A 15,954-nucleotide genomic window follows, 5' to 3' on the forward strand; every position below is an offset into this window, starting at 1 on the left:
CAGTGTGCAGTAAGGGGTCTCTGTGAGAGTATTGATGGATCAGTGTGCAGTAAGGGGTCTCTGTGAGAGTATCGATGGATCAATGTGCAGTAAGGGTTCACTGTGACAGTATTGATGGATCAGTGTGCAGTAAGGGTCTCTGTAAGAGTATTGATGGATCAGTGTGCAGTAAGGCGTCTCTGTGAGAGTATCGATGGATCAGTGTGCAGTAAGGGGCTCTGTGACAGTATTGATGGATCAGTGTGCAGTAAGGAGTCTCTGAGAGAGTATTGATGGATCAGTGTGCAGTAAGGGGTCTCTGTGAGAGTATTGATGGATCAGTGTGCAGTAAGGGGTCTCTGTGAATGTATTGATGGATCAGTGTGCAGTAAGGGTCCACTGTGACAGTATTGATGCATCATTGTGCAGTAAGGGGTCTCTGTGAGACTATAGATGGGTCAGTGTGCAGTAAGGGGCTCTGTGAGATTATTAATGGATCAGTGTGCAGTAAGGAGTCTCCGTGAGACAATATTGATGTTTCAGTGTGCAGTAAGGAGTATTTGTGAGAGTATTGATGGATCAGTGTGCAGTAAGGGGTCTTTGTGAGACAATATTGATGGATCAGTGTGCAGTAAGGGGTCTCTGTGAGAGTATTGATGGATCAGTGTGCAGTAAGGGGTCTCTGTGAGACAGTATTGATGGATCAGTGTGCAGAATGCGGTCTCTGTGAGAGTATTGATGGATCAGTGTGCAGTAAGGGGTCTCTGTGAGACAATATTGATGGATCAGTGTGCAGAATGCGGTCTCTGTGAGATTATTGATGGGTCAGTGTGCAGTAAGGGGTCTTTGTGAGACAGTATTGATGGATCAGTGTGCCGAAAGCGGTATCTGTGAAAGTATTGACGGATCAGGGTGCAGTATGGGCTCTTTGTGAGACAGTATTGATGGATCATTGTCCAGAAAGGGGTCTCTGTGAGAGTATTGATGGATCAGGGTGCAGTAAGGAGTCTCTGTAAGACAGTATTGATAGATCAATGTGCAGTAAGGGGTCTCTGTGAGAGTATCGATGGATCAGTGCGCAGTAAGGGGTCTCTGTGAGAGTATTGATGGATCAATGTTCAGTAAGGTGTCTCTGTGAGAGTATCGGTGGATCAGTGTGCAGTAAGGGGTCTCTGTGAGAGTATTGATGGATCAATGTTCAGTAAGGGGTCTCTGTGAGAGTATCGGTGGATCAGTGCGCAGTAAGGAGTCTCTGTGAGAGTATTGATGGATTTGTGTGCAGCAAGGGGTCTCTGTGAGAGTATCGGTGGATCAGTGCGCAGTAAGGAGTCTCTGTGAGAGTATTGATGGATCAGTGTGCAGTAAGGGGTCTCTGAGAGTATTGATGGATCAGTGCGCAGTAATGGGTTTGGGTGGGGTTAATCATGGTTGTGGGAGGGATCAGAAGAGTTTGTGGTGTGGGAGGTTTTTGTGGGGTTAGTGAGGGGCGGTTTCGGGAAGGAGACATTGCTGATTCAGTTGATTCAAGCCGGTAGTACCCCCTGCCCTAGGTTCTCCTTACCTGGCCCCCACAAACTCATCGCAGGGCGGTAGCCTCCTCCAGCGGTGCACCGTCTCGAAAGGTCCGAAGTTCAGCGTCAAATACTCCACACTGTCCGAACAACTGTGATCGAAATCCACGCTAGGGGCCACCTTCGACTTCCCCTCCATGGCCCCGGAGGGAACAGCTAACGGCTCCGTCCCCGCCACTTCCGATTTCCCCTCAGGGAGATGCCTGAGCCCAAAACAGCAATCCAGCCGCCATTACCCGCCGTGGGGCTCGCCGGGAGATGGAGTCCCTACGGCGCAGGCGCTTGTTGAACCAATGGAAAGGAGTCGCGGGAAAGGACTACATCTCCCAGTGTGCCCCACTTGATGTCGTCCCCTAAGGGTACAGAAACTACAACTCCCGGAATGCCCTGGGCCCTCCCTTCACCACTTCTCTCAACAAAAATACATCAACATTTTCACATGGGAACTGATAAACTAGGTTCTCCCCATGGTGCAACTTACGAAAAGGAGTAGGCCATCAGAGACTGCTCAGCCATTCAATAAAATCTGATTGTGGTTTCAGCTCCCCTTTCTGTCTGCCCCCCACCTAACCCTTGACTCTCTTTGTCGATCAAAGATCTGTCAAAATTTAGCCCTGAATAAATTCAATAACCCAGCCTACACTGCTCTCTGGGTAAGAGAATTCCATAGACTATCAACCCTCTGAGAGAAAAAAATTCTCCTCATCTCAGCCTTGAATTAGGAGACTTCTTATTCTTAAACTGTATCCCCAAGTTTGAGTCTCTCCCACAAGAGGAAGCATCCTCCCCCCTATTCCCATGAGAGAGTTTAAGACTATCTCTGGTCTACTTCAATATAGATCTGAATCAATTTGTTCTCAAGTAAAAACATTCAGCCACCAGATCATCACAGTGTTTAAAATCTCTCCAGCTTGTTTCATTATTCTCCCTCTTCAGAAGCTTTCTTAACACCGACCATTTCCTATGGGCCTTCAGACTAGAGCCACTTCAAGGTGCTGCTGCTCATGGCTCAAAAGGTGTTTCCTTTACAAATTTCCACCTTCTGTCCACCGTCCTGATCTCACTGAGGAAAGACACTGGAGAGCGAGAGGGGCAGGGCTCAGGAAACTTGGGGGGAGGATTGAAGGGTGTGGGGAGGGGGAACTGAAGAATGTAGGGGAACTGGAAAGTCGAGGGGGGGTTGGTGTTGCTAATGGGGAAAGGGGGAACTGAAAAGTGTAGGGGAACTGGAGAATCAGGGGAACTGAAAAATCGGGGGCTGGTTGGAGGAGGGGGTGGAACTGGAGAATGGGTGGAACTGGAAAGTGAGGGGGGACTGGAGATTGGGGGTAGCTGGAAAGTGGAGAGGAACTGGAGAGTGAAGGGGAACTGGAGAGTGGGAGTGAGCTGGGGAGAGGGGGCACTGGAGAGTTGGGGGAACTGGGGAGTGGAGGGTACTGCAGAGTGGTGGGAACTGGAGAGAGGGGCAGAGCTGAATAGTGGAGGGGAACTGGAGAGTGAGGGGAACTGGGGAGACGTGGGACTGGAGAGTGGAGGGGGAACTGGAGAGTGAGGAGAGCACCTGGGGAGAGGGGGTATTGGAGAGAGGGGGCACTGGAGAGTGGAGGGAACTGGAGAGTGGGGGGACTGGAGAGTTGGAGGGGAACTGGGGAGAGGGGGGAGCTGGAGAGTGGGGTAACTGGAGAGTGGGGGGCACTGGAGAGTGGGGGTGCTGGAGAGTAGGGGACTGTAGAGTTGGGGGTTACTGCAGAGGGGTGTCTGGAGAGTTGGGAGACTGGAGAGAGGGCCTCTGGAGAGTGCGCAGGGGCTGGGGAGAAGGGGGCCTGTAGAGTGGGGGGACTGGAGAGTGGGGAGGGGTCTGGAGAGTTAGGGGGGAGTGGATAGTGGGGCAGACTGGAGAATGGGGGGCTCTGGAGAGTGTGGGGGACTGGGGAGTGGAAGCCTGGAGATTAGGTGGGGGTCTGTAGAGTGAGGGGCGGAGGGGGAGGTTCCGGAGAGCAGGGAGTCTGGAGAGTGGGGGAGGGGAACTGGAGAGAGGACGCACTGCAGAGAGAGCAGTCTGGAGTGAGAGATGACTGGAGGATAATTATTTGAATCATCACAGTATGTGCCCCTCTCAGGGAACCAAATTGTAGGATGGTTAATCAAACTAAAAGATGCCAAAAGAAGCATCAGAGCCCGCCATAAACAAAGGGATACCTTCCCATCTAAACCAATATATTATTATTGATGCCTAACAAGGCACTCTATACCATGAGGTGCCCACTGGTCATGGGAGGCATCTAGTGGAGAGACCACATGCTCTCTCTCCATTGCTCCCAAGCATGGATGAGACCATGGAAGAGGATCAGGCACTGAGAGTGTTCCCTCCTGCTCCCCTGCTTAGAGGAACCCGCAAGATCTGGACCTACAAATTGCAATTTTTGCCAAATCCAGAAGCAGGCCTTTGAGAATATTCTGAAACTTACCCTAACCTCTCCACATCTGGCAGCCAAAAATTAACAGAGTGGGTCTAAAGTATCACCAAAATTTGAGGAGTAGCTTCTTCAGGTAACATCACAGGAGCTCCAACTCACATAATGCATGTAGACATGGACTGTGGCCTTCTCTAGATGGGAATCAGGTGCAGTTTGGGAGTCTGTGAAGTTGCTCAAAAACTAGTTGCATATGACTGCTCTGTGCAACACTCTCCAATCCAGTTTCCAGAAAAGAATCTGCATACACAGCACCACATTGAGCAAACCCCACCCCTGACCCTGTACCCCACCTCTTCCAGACTGCAATATGGTAGACTAGAGGCTGAAGAGACAGGGACTGGAGCATTAGGCGCATTGGGATTCAGGGAGTCTGCAGTTTGGGGTATTTGGAGGCTGGTGGTTGGGAGTTGGATTAGGTTCTTGGGAGTGGAAATGACTAAGGCTGGCTGTATGGGGTGGTGATTGGGATTGGATGCTGAAGCGGGGGAGAGAGGGAGATTGGCAATCGGGAGATTGAATGCTTGGGCAGGGGCAAGGAGGGAGACTGGAGAATGGGGTGGGTGTGGAGACTTGCATTCCTTGCAGCGTGAGGGGGCAGCAGCAATGGGATGAGTGGGTGCAGTGCCCAGATCAAGCCTGTGCTGGTTGCTTTTGATTGGCAAAGTCCAAGTGGACATCAGCTCAGATTGAAATTCCCAGTTCAGCGTTGTTACCTCCACAGGGAACCAGAATCCAAAATCATAGGGAAAAAGACAAGGTCAATGAAAAATCGTGTTGAAAGGGGAGCCTTAACTACACCTTGTGCAGCATAAGGGTATTTTGGTTGTTTTTCAGGGTGAATATTGGCGGATTATTATATAGGATTACCAACAGTTATAGGTAGGATGTCAGGCCATTACTATCTGTTTTATACATAGACTATCTAGGGTTATCAGCTATGGTACCAGTATGTCAATTAGTTATCAGTGTAATTTCAGTGAATTACCGTGAGCTACTGTCATCTCTGGTTTCTCCTTTGTGGATTGCTCCCCCAGATTTGCTTTCCTTCTTTGCCTGTGTGTAAATGGTTTTTTGCCACATGGAACATCTCACATGACAACTGCTAATGCAAAACCACTAACAAATATACTCAATTACCTAGGGGCCCCAACCTTTGTAAGGGAAATGCAATAGCATTTGTACATGCCATGTGCTCAGAATGCCACATGATCAAACCTCCAGGAGTGGCTTCAACCAGAATTGGCAATCCTATCAAAGTCTACCGGGGCTAAATTGGATAGCCCCTTAATTTGGGTACCAGGATCATGATGTGTGACTAACCAGTGCTCATTCAAAGTGATGTGGGAAACGCGCTCAAATGGTGCACTCAGAATGCTTGCAGGAGTTAATCAATCCTTTCGCAACAACAAGAACCACTCCTTGCAGACTTTACCAATGTTTCCTTAACTCCTCCAAACACTCTCTACTTCCACAAACTCAGCAAGACCCAATAGAAACTAATAAGCAACTAAGCTGCAAGTTGGGTGATGATGCTTATAAATAGGCTAGTGGGTGGGGTGGGGGGGGGCATGGGACAAGGTTCATGATGTTCTCTTATGCTGCTGAACGCATGTTCAGCTGTGCCTGTTCAAGAGAGGAGTGTTACCGAGAGTGGCAAGATCAAAATGGTAGGTTGGGCATCAAATCAGTGTTTGATACAAGTTGATGTCACGATCTGTCTACTCTGCATATTTTCTTCTAGAAGGACAGGATGCTATGAAAAGGTGGTGGGGTAGCTCTGTTAATTAAGGATGACATTAAGACAGCAGTGAGAGATGACATTAGTTCAGGAGATCAAGATGTAGAATCAGTTTGAGCAGAGTTAAGAAATAGCAAACTTAAGAAATCACTTGTGGGACTACTTTATAGGTCCCCTAACAGTAGGTACACTGTAGCTCAGAGTATACAGGAAGAAATAATAGGAGCTTGAAAGAAAGGAACTGTAATAATCATACATGATTTTAATCTTCTTAGATGAATCAGATTGGCAAAGGTAGCCTGGAAGATGATTTCATTATATTCAGGACAACTTGTTGGCACGAGAACAGTATGTTCCAGTGCCAACCAGAGAGCAGGCTATTTTAGACCTAATAATGTGCAATAAGACAGGATTAATTAATAACATCATAGTAAAGGAGCCTCTAGGCCACAATGATAACATGAAAGAATTTCACATTCAGTTTGAGGGTGAGAAGTGTGGGTCTAAGACTAGTGTCTTAAACTTAAATAAAGGAAATTACAAGGATACAAGGACAGAATTGGCTAAAGTGAACTGGGAAAATAGATTAAAAGGTGGAGCATTAGAGAAGCAGTAGCAGACATTTAAGGAGATACTTCATAACTCTCAGCAAAGATATATTCCATGGAGAAAAAAGACTCTGAGAAGGAATCACCATCTGTGGCTAACTAAGGAAATTAAGGATAGTATCAAATTGAAGGAAAAAGCATACAATACTGTGAAGATTAGTGGTAGGTCAGAAGATTGGACAGATTTTAGAAACTAGAAAAGAATTAAAGAATAATAAGAAGAGAGAAATTAGAGTATGAGACAAAGTTAGCTAGAAGTATGAAAACAGTGAAAGCTCCTGCAAGTATATAAAAAGGAAAAGGGTAGTGGCAGTGAGTGTTGGTTGTTTAGAGGGTGAGAATGGGGAATAAATAATGAAAAACAAAGAAATGGCAGAAGCATTGAACAAGTATTTTGTACCAGTCTTCATTGTAGAAGACCCAAAAAAATCCCAAGAATACTTGAAAATCAAGAGGTGAAAGGGAGGGAAGAACTTAAACAATCATAATCACTAGGGAAAAGGTATTAGGAGAACTATTAGAACTAAAGGCTGACAAGTCTGCTGGACCTTATAGTTTGCATCCTAGGGTCTTAAAAGAAGTGGCTGCAGAGATGGTAGGTGCTTTGTCTGTGATCCTCCAAAATTCCCTAGATTGTGGAAAAATTGCAGCAGATTGAAAAATCTCAGGTGTAACACCACTATTCAAGAAAGGAGGGAGACAGAAAGCAGGAAACTATAGGCCATTAGCCCAACACCTGTGGTAGGGAAAATGCTAGAATTCATTATTAAGGAGGTAACAGCAGGACATTTAGAAAATCATAATACAGTCAGGCAGAGTCAAATAGTTTTGTGAAAGGAAATCATGTGTGATTAATTTATTAGATAGTCGCTTGGTGCCACAAACTTGAGTATTTCTGAAAAAGACATGCTGTAGAAGCTTTTTTACTTGCACTCATCAGGACAGTAACGCAAGAATACCAAATCTCAAAGGAAACAACAATTTATGCATTTTTATTCCTTTCACAGGACACGGGCGTCGCTGGCTAGGCCAGCATTTTTATTGTCCATCCCTAATTGCCCTTGAAAAGGTGATGGTGAGCCACCTTCTTGAAATACTGCAGTCCATGTGGTGCAGGTACACCTACAGTGCTGTTAGGAAGGGAGTTCCAGGATTTTGATCTAGCAACAGTGAAGGAATGGCGATATATTTCCAAGTCAAGATAGTGTGTGACTTGGAGGGGAACTTGCAGGTGGTGTTCCCATGTGTCTGCTGCTCTTGTCCCTCTAGATGGTAATCGTTGTGGGTTTCGAAAGTGCTGTTGAAGGAGCCTTGGTGAATTCCTGCAGTAAATCTTGTAGATCAGGGGTGGGGAACTGTTTTCTTATCAAGAGCCATTCACACGTAGACAAAATCAGTCGTGGGCCACACACACATAGGGCAGGATTTTTCTGTCGGCATGCAGGGGTGGGCCTGATGCACCAACGCATAAAATGACGCACGATGATGTTGGGCGTGTGTCCCGATGTCATCGCGCAGTCCCGCGATATTCCGTTTGGCGGGCGTGCGCTGGAGTCTGCTGCTCTCCCGCCGATATGTAAATGGCCTATTAAGACCATAAAGAAAGCAAGGTTGGCGGGCAGGTGAAAAGGCTAAGCGGCCTTCACGTTTCTAAGGAAACCTCACCCATGAGCGGGATGAGGTTTCCTAAAGCTTTTACTAAATAAATTTTTAAAATTTCCTGAAATATAAAAACATGTCCCATCACATGTGACACAGTCACATGAGGGGAAATGTTTAAATAACTTTTTAAATCCTTCTTTTAATTATTTGAATATTGATTCCACCTCCCTGAGGCAGCTCCGTGCCTCAGGGAGATTGAAGTGTTCTTTCACACGCATGCGCAAAAGAGCGCTGGCCCCAACTCTCCCTCCTTCCCCCACCCGCACAGGTAGCGCTGAGCGTATTATGCTGGGCGGGCCTTAATTGGCCCACCCACGTAAAATGGCGGTGTGGAGCCGATCACGGATGGCGATTGGCTCCGCAACTGCCCCCGCCCACTCCCACCTGCCGCCTGAAAAGTTCAGGCCATAAAAACCAATTTAATTTATTTTTTAAGAACAGAAAAATGTTCAGCTCACCCACTGCTTTGATATGATGGCTGAGTTTGCTTCTTCTGAATAAATAGCACAACTTCTGTGTCTCAATCACAGCACTTCTGAAATTTAGCTCAACTTTTTGCTTGCTTTCCTTGCCCATTCTCTCCCTGTCTCTCTCTCTCTCTGTCCTTTCTCACTTTTTCTGTGTGTGTCGCTTCCTCTCTCTTTTCCCACTCTGTTTGTCTCTTTGTCTGTCTGTCTCTCTCTCCTTCCCCACTCTGTCTCTCTCCCTCTCTCTCTCCCTCTCTCTTTTTCTCTCTGTCTCTCCTTTCCCACTCTGTCTCACCCCCCAAACCACCCAGGGCAGTGACTCAACAACCCAAGACTCTGGCCAACTCCCAATCCAAGGCTGCACCTGGGTCTGGAGCCTAGGCCTCTTCCTCAGTCTGCAGGGGCTGAGCCCCTGTCCTGAGACACACCAATGGAGCTGGGAGGAGAGGGGCGGGCGGGGCGGAGCCACCGATGAAACCAGGTGTCCTTCTCCCTTTCTCCCCTGCCCTGGGGTACTGACACTTCACCAAATGATCGGCAGCTGGCAGCCTCCCGTCCCTGCCCTGCGCTCCTGCTCCTGGATCTCAGGCCTCACGCTCTCTCCACAGCCTGGCCCTCTGATCACTGTGGCTGAGGCTCAGACATCAGAAGATGGCGGCGGCTGGCCCAGAGTGCAGCATACAGTGGAGGCAGGGCTGGATTTTGAAATTTTCCATTGGGCCGGAACAAAAAGTGCAACGGGCCAGATCCCGGCTCCAGGCTGGGGGTTCCCCACCCCTGTTGTAGATGGTATACACTGCACCCACTGTGCATTGGCGGTGGAGGGAGTGGATGTTGGAGGTGATGAATGGGGTGGAGAACTGCATACTGTATGAGCGGAGGGTGCTGATTGGTTGGCAAATGGACTCTGATTGATAGAGGCATTGCCACGGAGAATGCACCAAGGAACTGTTGTCCCCCAAGCTTTTGTTTAGTTGAAAAAGGCGCACTGCCTGGCCATTTTGTCTCTGTTTGCATAGGCCAGGGCCCTGCATATGAATATATATAGCCTCTAGCATCCATAAGTGAGCCATGCACTGTAAGATTGGCCTTAGCGGCAATCTCGTAAATAGGGCCTGAGCCATTTGCTCACTGTACAAGCTTGATGCCAAAATAGGGAAAATCAAGGCTACCCTGTGGTATAATGGCTACCCTGATCAGATCATTGCTTGCTGTATATTGTACAAACCTATGCGTGTACTTAAGTCCGCCATCTTCAGTCCTGAAAAGTGCTCACTCTACCTCAGATTACCCTGGAAGGGTAAGGTGTCTCAAAAATTTGAGCAACAGGTGAAACTAGCCCTTTGATAATGCAACTATGCAGTAGCAACACAAGTGGTGTTCTCTACTAACAGGATGCTGCCATAAAACCAAAAAGATGTTCTGCCAACCACATGAATTCGTACTGTGATGTATGAATTTCAGTGCTGGTGTGATGCCAGGTATATAGGCCATATGTTCCAATGCCTGGTGGTTTGTGTCAAACAGCTTGTCCCTTCAGCTGTTTGCAACAGGCAGAGTACTGACCATACTCAACCAGCCCGTGCTTGCAAAACTCAGACATAGCGTCTAACATTAGATGTGTTTCTGTGGCTGGACAACACTTACTAAACAATCCTGATTGTGCTGAGAATTACGCTAACAGCCAATTTAAGATTATCAGTGGCTCACAAGTGGCTCACTTATGTTTGCTAGAAGCCACAAATATCCATTCGCAGGGCCCTGTCTATTGAAAACAGAAAGAACAATGTCAAGGCAATATGCCTTTTTCAAAATCTTAGGGGACAACTGTTCCCTGGTGCATTCCCTAGGATAACGCTTTGACCAATCAGTGGCTACGTGCCTGATTTAAATTTAAACAAATGGTACATTCTCTGCCAATCAGAGTCCACTTGCCAACCAATCAGCACCATTTTCGCATGCAGTATGAATTGTTCTTCTCTTTGAAATTTGGTTTTCTTGTGATTCTGTCCTGATGAGTGCAGGAAGAAAAACATCAACAACATGTCTCTTTTCAGCAATCATTTATTAGAATCCTTTGAGAAAGTAACAAGCAAGGTGGATAAAGGGGAACCTGTAGACGTGGTGTGCTTGGTTTTCCAAAAGGCATTTGATAAGGTGCCACATCAAAGGTTACTACAAAAAACAAGAGCTCATGGTATTAGCATGGCTTACGGTTTGGTTAGCTAACAGGAAACAGAGAGTAAGAACAATTGAATCATTTTCAGGTTGGCAAGTTGTTACTAGTGCAATGCCACAGGTATCAGTGCTAGGGCCTCGACTATTTCCAATCTATACCAATGACTTGGATGAAGGGTATGTTTGCTAAATTTGCTGATGAAACAAAGGTAGGTAGGAAAGTAAATTGTCAAGAGAACAGAAAGAGCCTGCAAAGGGATTTAGATAGGTTAAGTGAGTAGGCAAACATTTGGCAGATGGCGTATAATGTGGGAAAATGTGAACTTGTCCATTTCCGTAGAAAGAATAGAAAAGTAGTATTATATTTGAATGGAAAGGGACTGTAGAACTCTACAGTACAGAGGGATCTGGGTGTCCTGGTATATGAATCACAAAAAGTTAGTTTGCAGGTAAAGCAAATGATTAGGAAGGCAAATGGAATGTTGGCATTTATTACAAGTGGAATGGAATATAAAAGTCGGGAAGTTTTACTGAAGCTGTACAGGGCCTTAGTTAGACCACATTTGGAGTAGCATTAGGAGTGACACCAGGGTGGCCAGCAGCTCCATTAGCTTAGAGGTGCACATCGCCTGCAATCAGAAGCAGGTATTGGAGACAGGGACAAATGTGGAGAGTTCCCTTTGGAGGACACAGGACACTCCAAGCACTGCTCAACTGGGCACAGATGTTGAGACTTGGAGTTATCCATAAAGAGGACAATTCTAGAGCAGCAACAGAAAATGTGTGAGGCTCTGCCAGCATTTCCAGAGGCACTGGGCACTATTGGAGAGAGATTGGAGGAGTCCATCTCTCACATTAGGACATAGGAAATAGGAGCTGAAGTAGGCCATTTGACTTTTTGAACCCTGTAAGGAAAGGGTTAACAGGTGAGTTCAGAGCAATGTTTGTTATGTGGAAATCAAATGGATGTGATACTTTATTAATACATCAAAACTTATTAATTGCAGTGATATTGCAATTTGAATTGAATAGGACTGTTAATCACAACAAACTGGCTGAAATCAGTGGAGGCCAGACAGGTAATCACAGTGGGACAGGGATAAGTCCTTATATGGCTAAACCAGGCTTGTCCATTCTTTTTGTGTGTCTATGGGGCAGATTTCAATTTTTCTCAGACTCTGGGAGGTTGATGAGCTAATTTCAGAAATTGAAGGTTTGACACAACATTAAACATGAATTATTTTTTAAAAAACTGACATATGAAAAGGAGCAAGTTACTGAGCCAAAAAAAGTCACAACAATAAATGGCAATTAAAAAAATGAGTCATAAATAAAGGCGAACATTAGAGTGTAAAGGGGTGAGAGTGAGTGTGCCCAGCTCACTCCCAGTCTCAGGGTGCTTACTCACTCACACCCACTGCATGTAAGTGGGTGAGAGTGCCTATTAGTGTGTGTATTGGAGGGGAGTGGCAGGCATGAGGGTGAATAAGACTGGGAGTGAACTAGACAAACGGTCTCCTCTCCCTGCACACACCCACACCGAGACCCCTCTCTTCAAACACACAGGCCAGAATCTTTAGCTCGTTGGGTGGACGTGTGCCCGATCCGAACGAGTATAAAATGACACGCGATGAGGTCGGATGAGGGTCCCGATGTCATTGCGCACTCGCGCGGTATTTCAGTCGGTGGGTGTGTGTGGGAGTCGGCAGCGCGCCCGCCGACAATTAACAGGCCAATTGAGGCCATTAAAGCCTCAATTAAATGTAATTTTCACTGCCTGTCCCATCTTATGGTGGGGGGGCAGGTGAAAAGGCCAAGTGGCCTTTGCATTTTTCAGGAAAACACCTCCATGGGTGGGATGAGGTTTCCAACAGCAAATAAAAGTAAAATAAAATTTTCAACTTTTCATTAATAACATGTACCTGCTCAAATAACAGAGTCACATGTTTTTTAACATTTTAAAATCCTTTATTTTTTTATTTTCATAAATCTTCATCTCCCCGAGGCAGTTCTGTACCTCAGGGAGCTTTTCCTGTGCGCACCCGCGCGCGTGTGCAAAGTTCCCTGCTCACCCTCTTCCTGCTCCGACCCAGGCAGCGCTGCAGCGCACGTTTCACGCTGCGCAGGCCTTAATTGGCCCGCCAATGTGAAATCGCAGTCATGGCCCGATTGGGGGCGGCGGTCGGCTTCCCGACTGCTCCTGCTGAGCCAGCCCGACGAGGCCACAGAGTTCCCTCTCGCGCACACACAGAGACCCCTCTCTTTCAAACACACACACGCACACACAAACATGCCCTCCCCCCACACACACAAACACTCACTGCTCACCCACACACACACAAACACACAGACACATACATACTCAGCTCCACATGCACACATATCCCCCCCACACACACACAAACATGCCTCCCCCACCCACACACACACAAACACATAGACACATACACAGCCCCACACCCACACACATATGCCCCTCACCCCCACACAACAGACATGCCCCCATCCACACACACACAAACACACAGACACATACACACTCAGCCCCACAAACACACTCTCAATCACCTCTACACACAGACACACACTTACGCACACTCACCCCTCACCCCACACACACACACACACACACACTCACCCCACATACACACACACACACACACACTCCCACTCCCACAGACACTTAATCACACACTCTTCCTCTCTCATACCCCTGTGCTGCGAGCCTTTTCACCCTCACCACGCACACCCACCACCCCGCTCGCATCATCGCATCCAGCCTCTCCTGACCCAGAGCAAATCTCTCCTTCCCCCAACCGGCCAGGAGCAAATCTCTCTATCCCAACCCAGCCCAGACAGAGTCTCTCCTTCCCCCAGCCCAGCCCTGAGGGACTCTCTTCTCCCCAACCCAGCCCACCCTGGCCTGGTCTGGCCAAAGTCTCTCTCTCCTTCACCCGGCTCACTCCTGAGCCTATCAACAGCAATTGCGGAAGAGGAACTGCCTGTGATTGGAGGGGCAGTTTCTTTAAGAATCTTCCTCTATACTTAGTGGCATTTGTAAACTACCTCCGGGGGCTACATTGGGTGGGGGGTCTTCATGGGCCACAACCGGCCTGCATGGTTGGACAAGCTAAACCTGGGCTAAACCAATGGAAGACAATTTGGAAGTACACTAACCAACCAATAGCCGATCATACACCCAACTAACCAATCTGCATCCAGAAGAGGATTGTGCATAGGCTCTTCCACAATCGGTATGTAAACCCTTGAACAGTTCTACACTGCAGTGCTCCAGAAAGAAAATAGAAGATGCATATTGACAGGAAGAATCCCTGTGAACCAAGCAGGAATATCTTGGTTAAAGATCACTCCCAATTGGCTTCCAGTAATCTCAGATTGACCATCTGTGTATGGTATGGTTTAATTGAAACTGTTTTGTTTAAAATTCTCAATAAAGGTGTTAGATCTAGTGTAAGGTTGTGTCAGTTGTAAATCCTGATTTCTGAACTTAAGAAACAGATAAAATCACCTACAGCCTACTCTGGCATTCTACAAGATCATGGCTAATCTTCTACCTCAATTCCACTTACCTGCACTATCCTTCAATTTCCTTTGCAGCCAATAACCTAAGAATTGTTGTCTTGAATATGCTGAATGATTAAGCATCCTCAACTTTCTGGGTTTGAGAATTCCAAAGATTCACAACCCTATGAGTGAAGAAATTTCTCTTCATCTCAGTCCTGAATGGCTCACCCCTAACTCTGAGACTGTGATCCCATGTCTTCGATTCCCCAGTCCGGTAAAACATCTCAGCATGTACCCAGTTAAGCCCCTTAAGAATTTTATATGTTTCAATTAGATTACGTCTCATTCTTCTAAACTCCAGGGAATATGGGCCTAGTCTAGAGCATGAGTGCCATAATGTCTCAGGACTTTTGCCCTGATGCCCACCTGGTGGGCACCTGCATGAGCATCAGATGTGGCATGCAACTGAGCGCATGCTGGCTCAGACCAATAACTGTCCACTCAGTCTGTCACTTTAAATAGGGTGGTGGATAGTCTTTGCATGGCCATTCTGCGTCTCACTGAATTACAGTGAAGTGCTCTCCAGCTCTCGTCCAGCAGGGAACTGCATGCCAGGCAGTGAGAGGGAGGACAAAGAAAGGGGACAAGGGAGTAAGTACTCAGCTCAAGGCGCTCCCGCTTCTCACCCCTTGTCCTGCCCCTCAGTCAGGGGCACACAAGCTGCCTCCTGTCCCAATAGCCAGGGGTGGAATTTTCCGTTCCAGGGACTAAGTGCAGTGGCGAGTGGGAAAGGTGGTGTGGCTCCTGTCGGCCGGTGTGGTGGGTTGCCATGCTGGATCACCTGCTTTTTAGCTCATTACGTATGCATAAATGTGCAGCACGCTGTATCTCGTGGCAGAGTGGGCTGGGATTTGTCTGCCCTGCCGTTACCTCATTGGTTCATATTTCTGGGCGCCATATTTAAACAGCACCCGCGCACACTTTCACTCTCTGCAGCCCAAGAGTAGCCATGGAGTGATGGCCCCGAGAAGAGACAATGCTGTGCACCCAAGTTCAGCGACAAGACACTGACGGCACTCCTCCAGGCAGTCGAGGACTGGTGGGAGATTCTTTACCTCCCGTAGTGGGAGCTGGAGGTCCACCAATGTCACCACCCAAGATTTGGAAAGAGGTCGCCAGTGTGGTCAGCACCAGTGTGGTCAGCACCAGTGTGGTCAGCACCAATGCTCTCCAGAAGAACACTGCTATCCAGGGCAGGAAGTGGATGAATGATCTCACCTGCTCCGTAAGGACAAGTCAAACTTCGCCTCAATCTCTACTCACATTCTTATAACGTCCTTATATCAGGCATTCACAGCGTTACACTCCATAGGGCTCTCACACACCACCAGCACAAGGTACATTACTGATTCTCTCACATGCACTTTGACATCTTCATCCACTGTCACATCCTGCACAAGTCGTGTCTTCAGGCCTTACTTATGCCCACTCAGCACACACAGGCAAGCTTATCACCTGCTTTGCCATCTGTCCTTTCACAGTCTGTCCATCCGTCCTTATGCAGGGAAAGATTGACTACAACAAAAGGGAGAGTTCCCAGACAGGAGTGGGATGCCGGAGCTCAGGCCACTCACCCCTTTTGAAGGGCAGGCAAGCAGAGCTGGCTGGTGAGGAGCAGGGCCTTGCCTGCGCCAAAGGCGAGCTTGACATCCCCCAACAAGCCGGTGAAGTCCCATCCATTAGTCTTCG

The 15,954-nt window shown here is 47.5% G+C and overlaps 1 protein-coding gene across 1 annotated transcript in view; it reads right to left on the bottom strand.

The window, feature by feature from the left end:
• Positions 1-1,808, bottom strand: part of lztr1 (leucine zipper like post translational regulator 1) — a 109,700-nt gene extending 107,892 nt beyond the window's left edge. The window contains exon 1 of the mRNA XM_078553919.1: positions 1,541-1,808. Coding sequence (XP_078410045.1) covers positions 1,541-1,689 — 149 coding nt within the window. The 5' untranslated portion in view covers positions 1,690-1,808. The remainder of the gene's footprint in view (positions 1-1,540) is intronic.
• Between the last annotated feature and the right edge of the window lie 14,146 nt (positions 1,809-15,954).

Source organism: Cetorhinus maximus, chromosome 12 (assembly GCF_964194155.1).
Source record: "Cetorhinus maximus chromosome 12, sCetMax3.hap1.1, whole genome shotgun sequence".
NCBI lineage: Eukaryota > Metazoa > Chordata > Chondrichthyes > Lamniformes > Cetorhinidae > Cetorhinus > Cetorhinus maximus.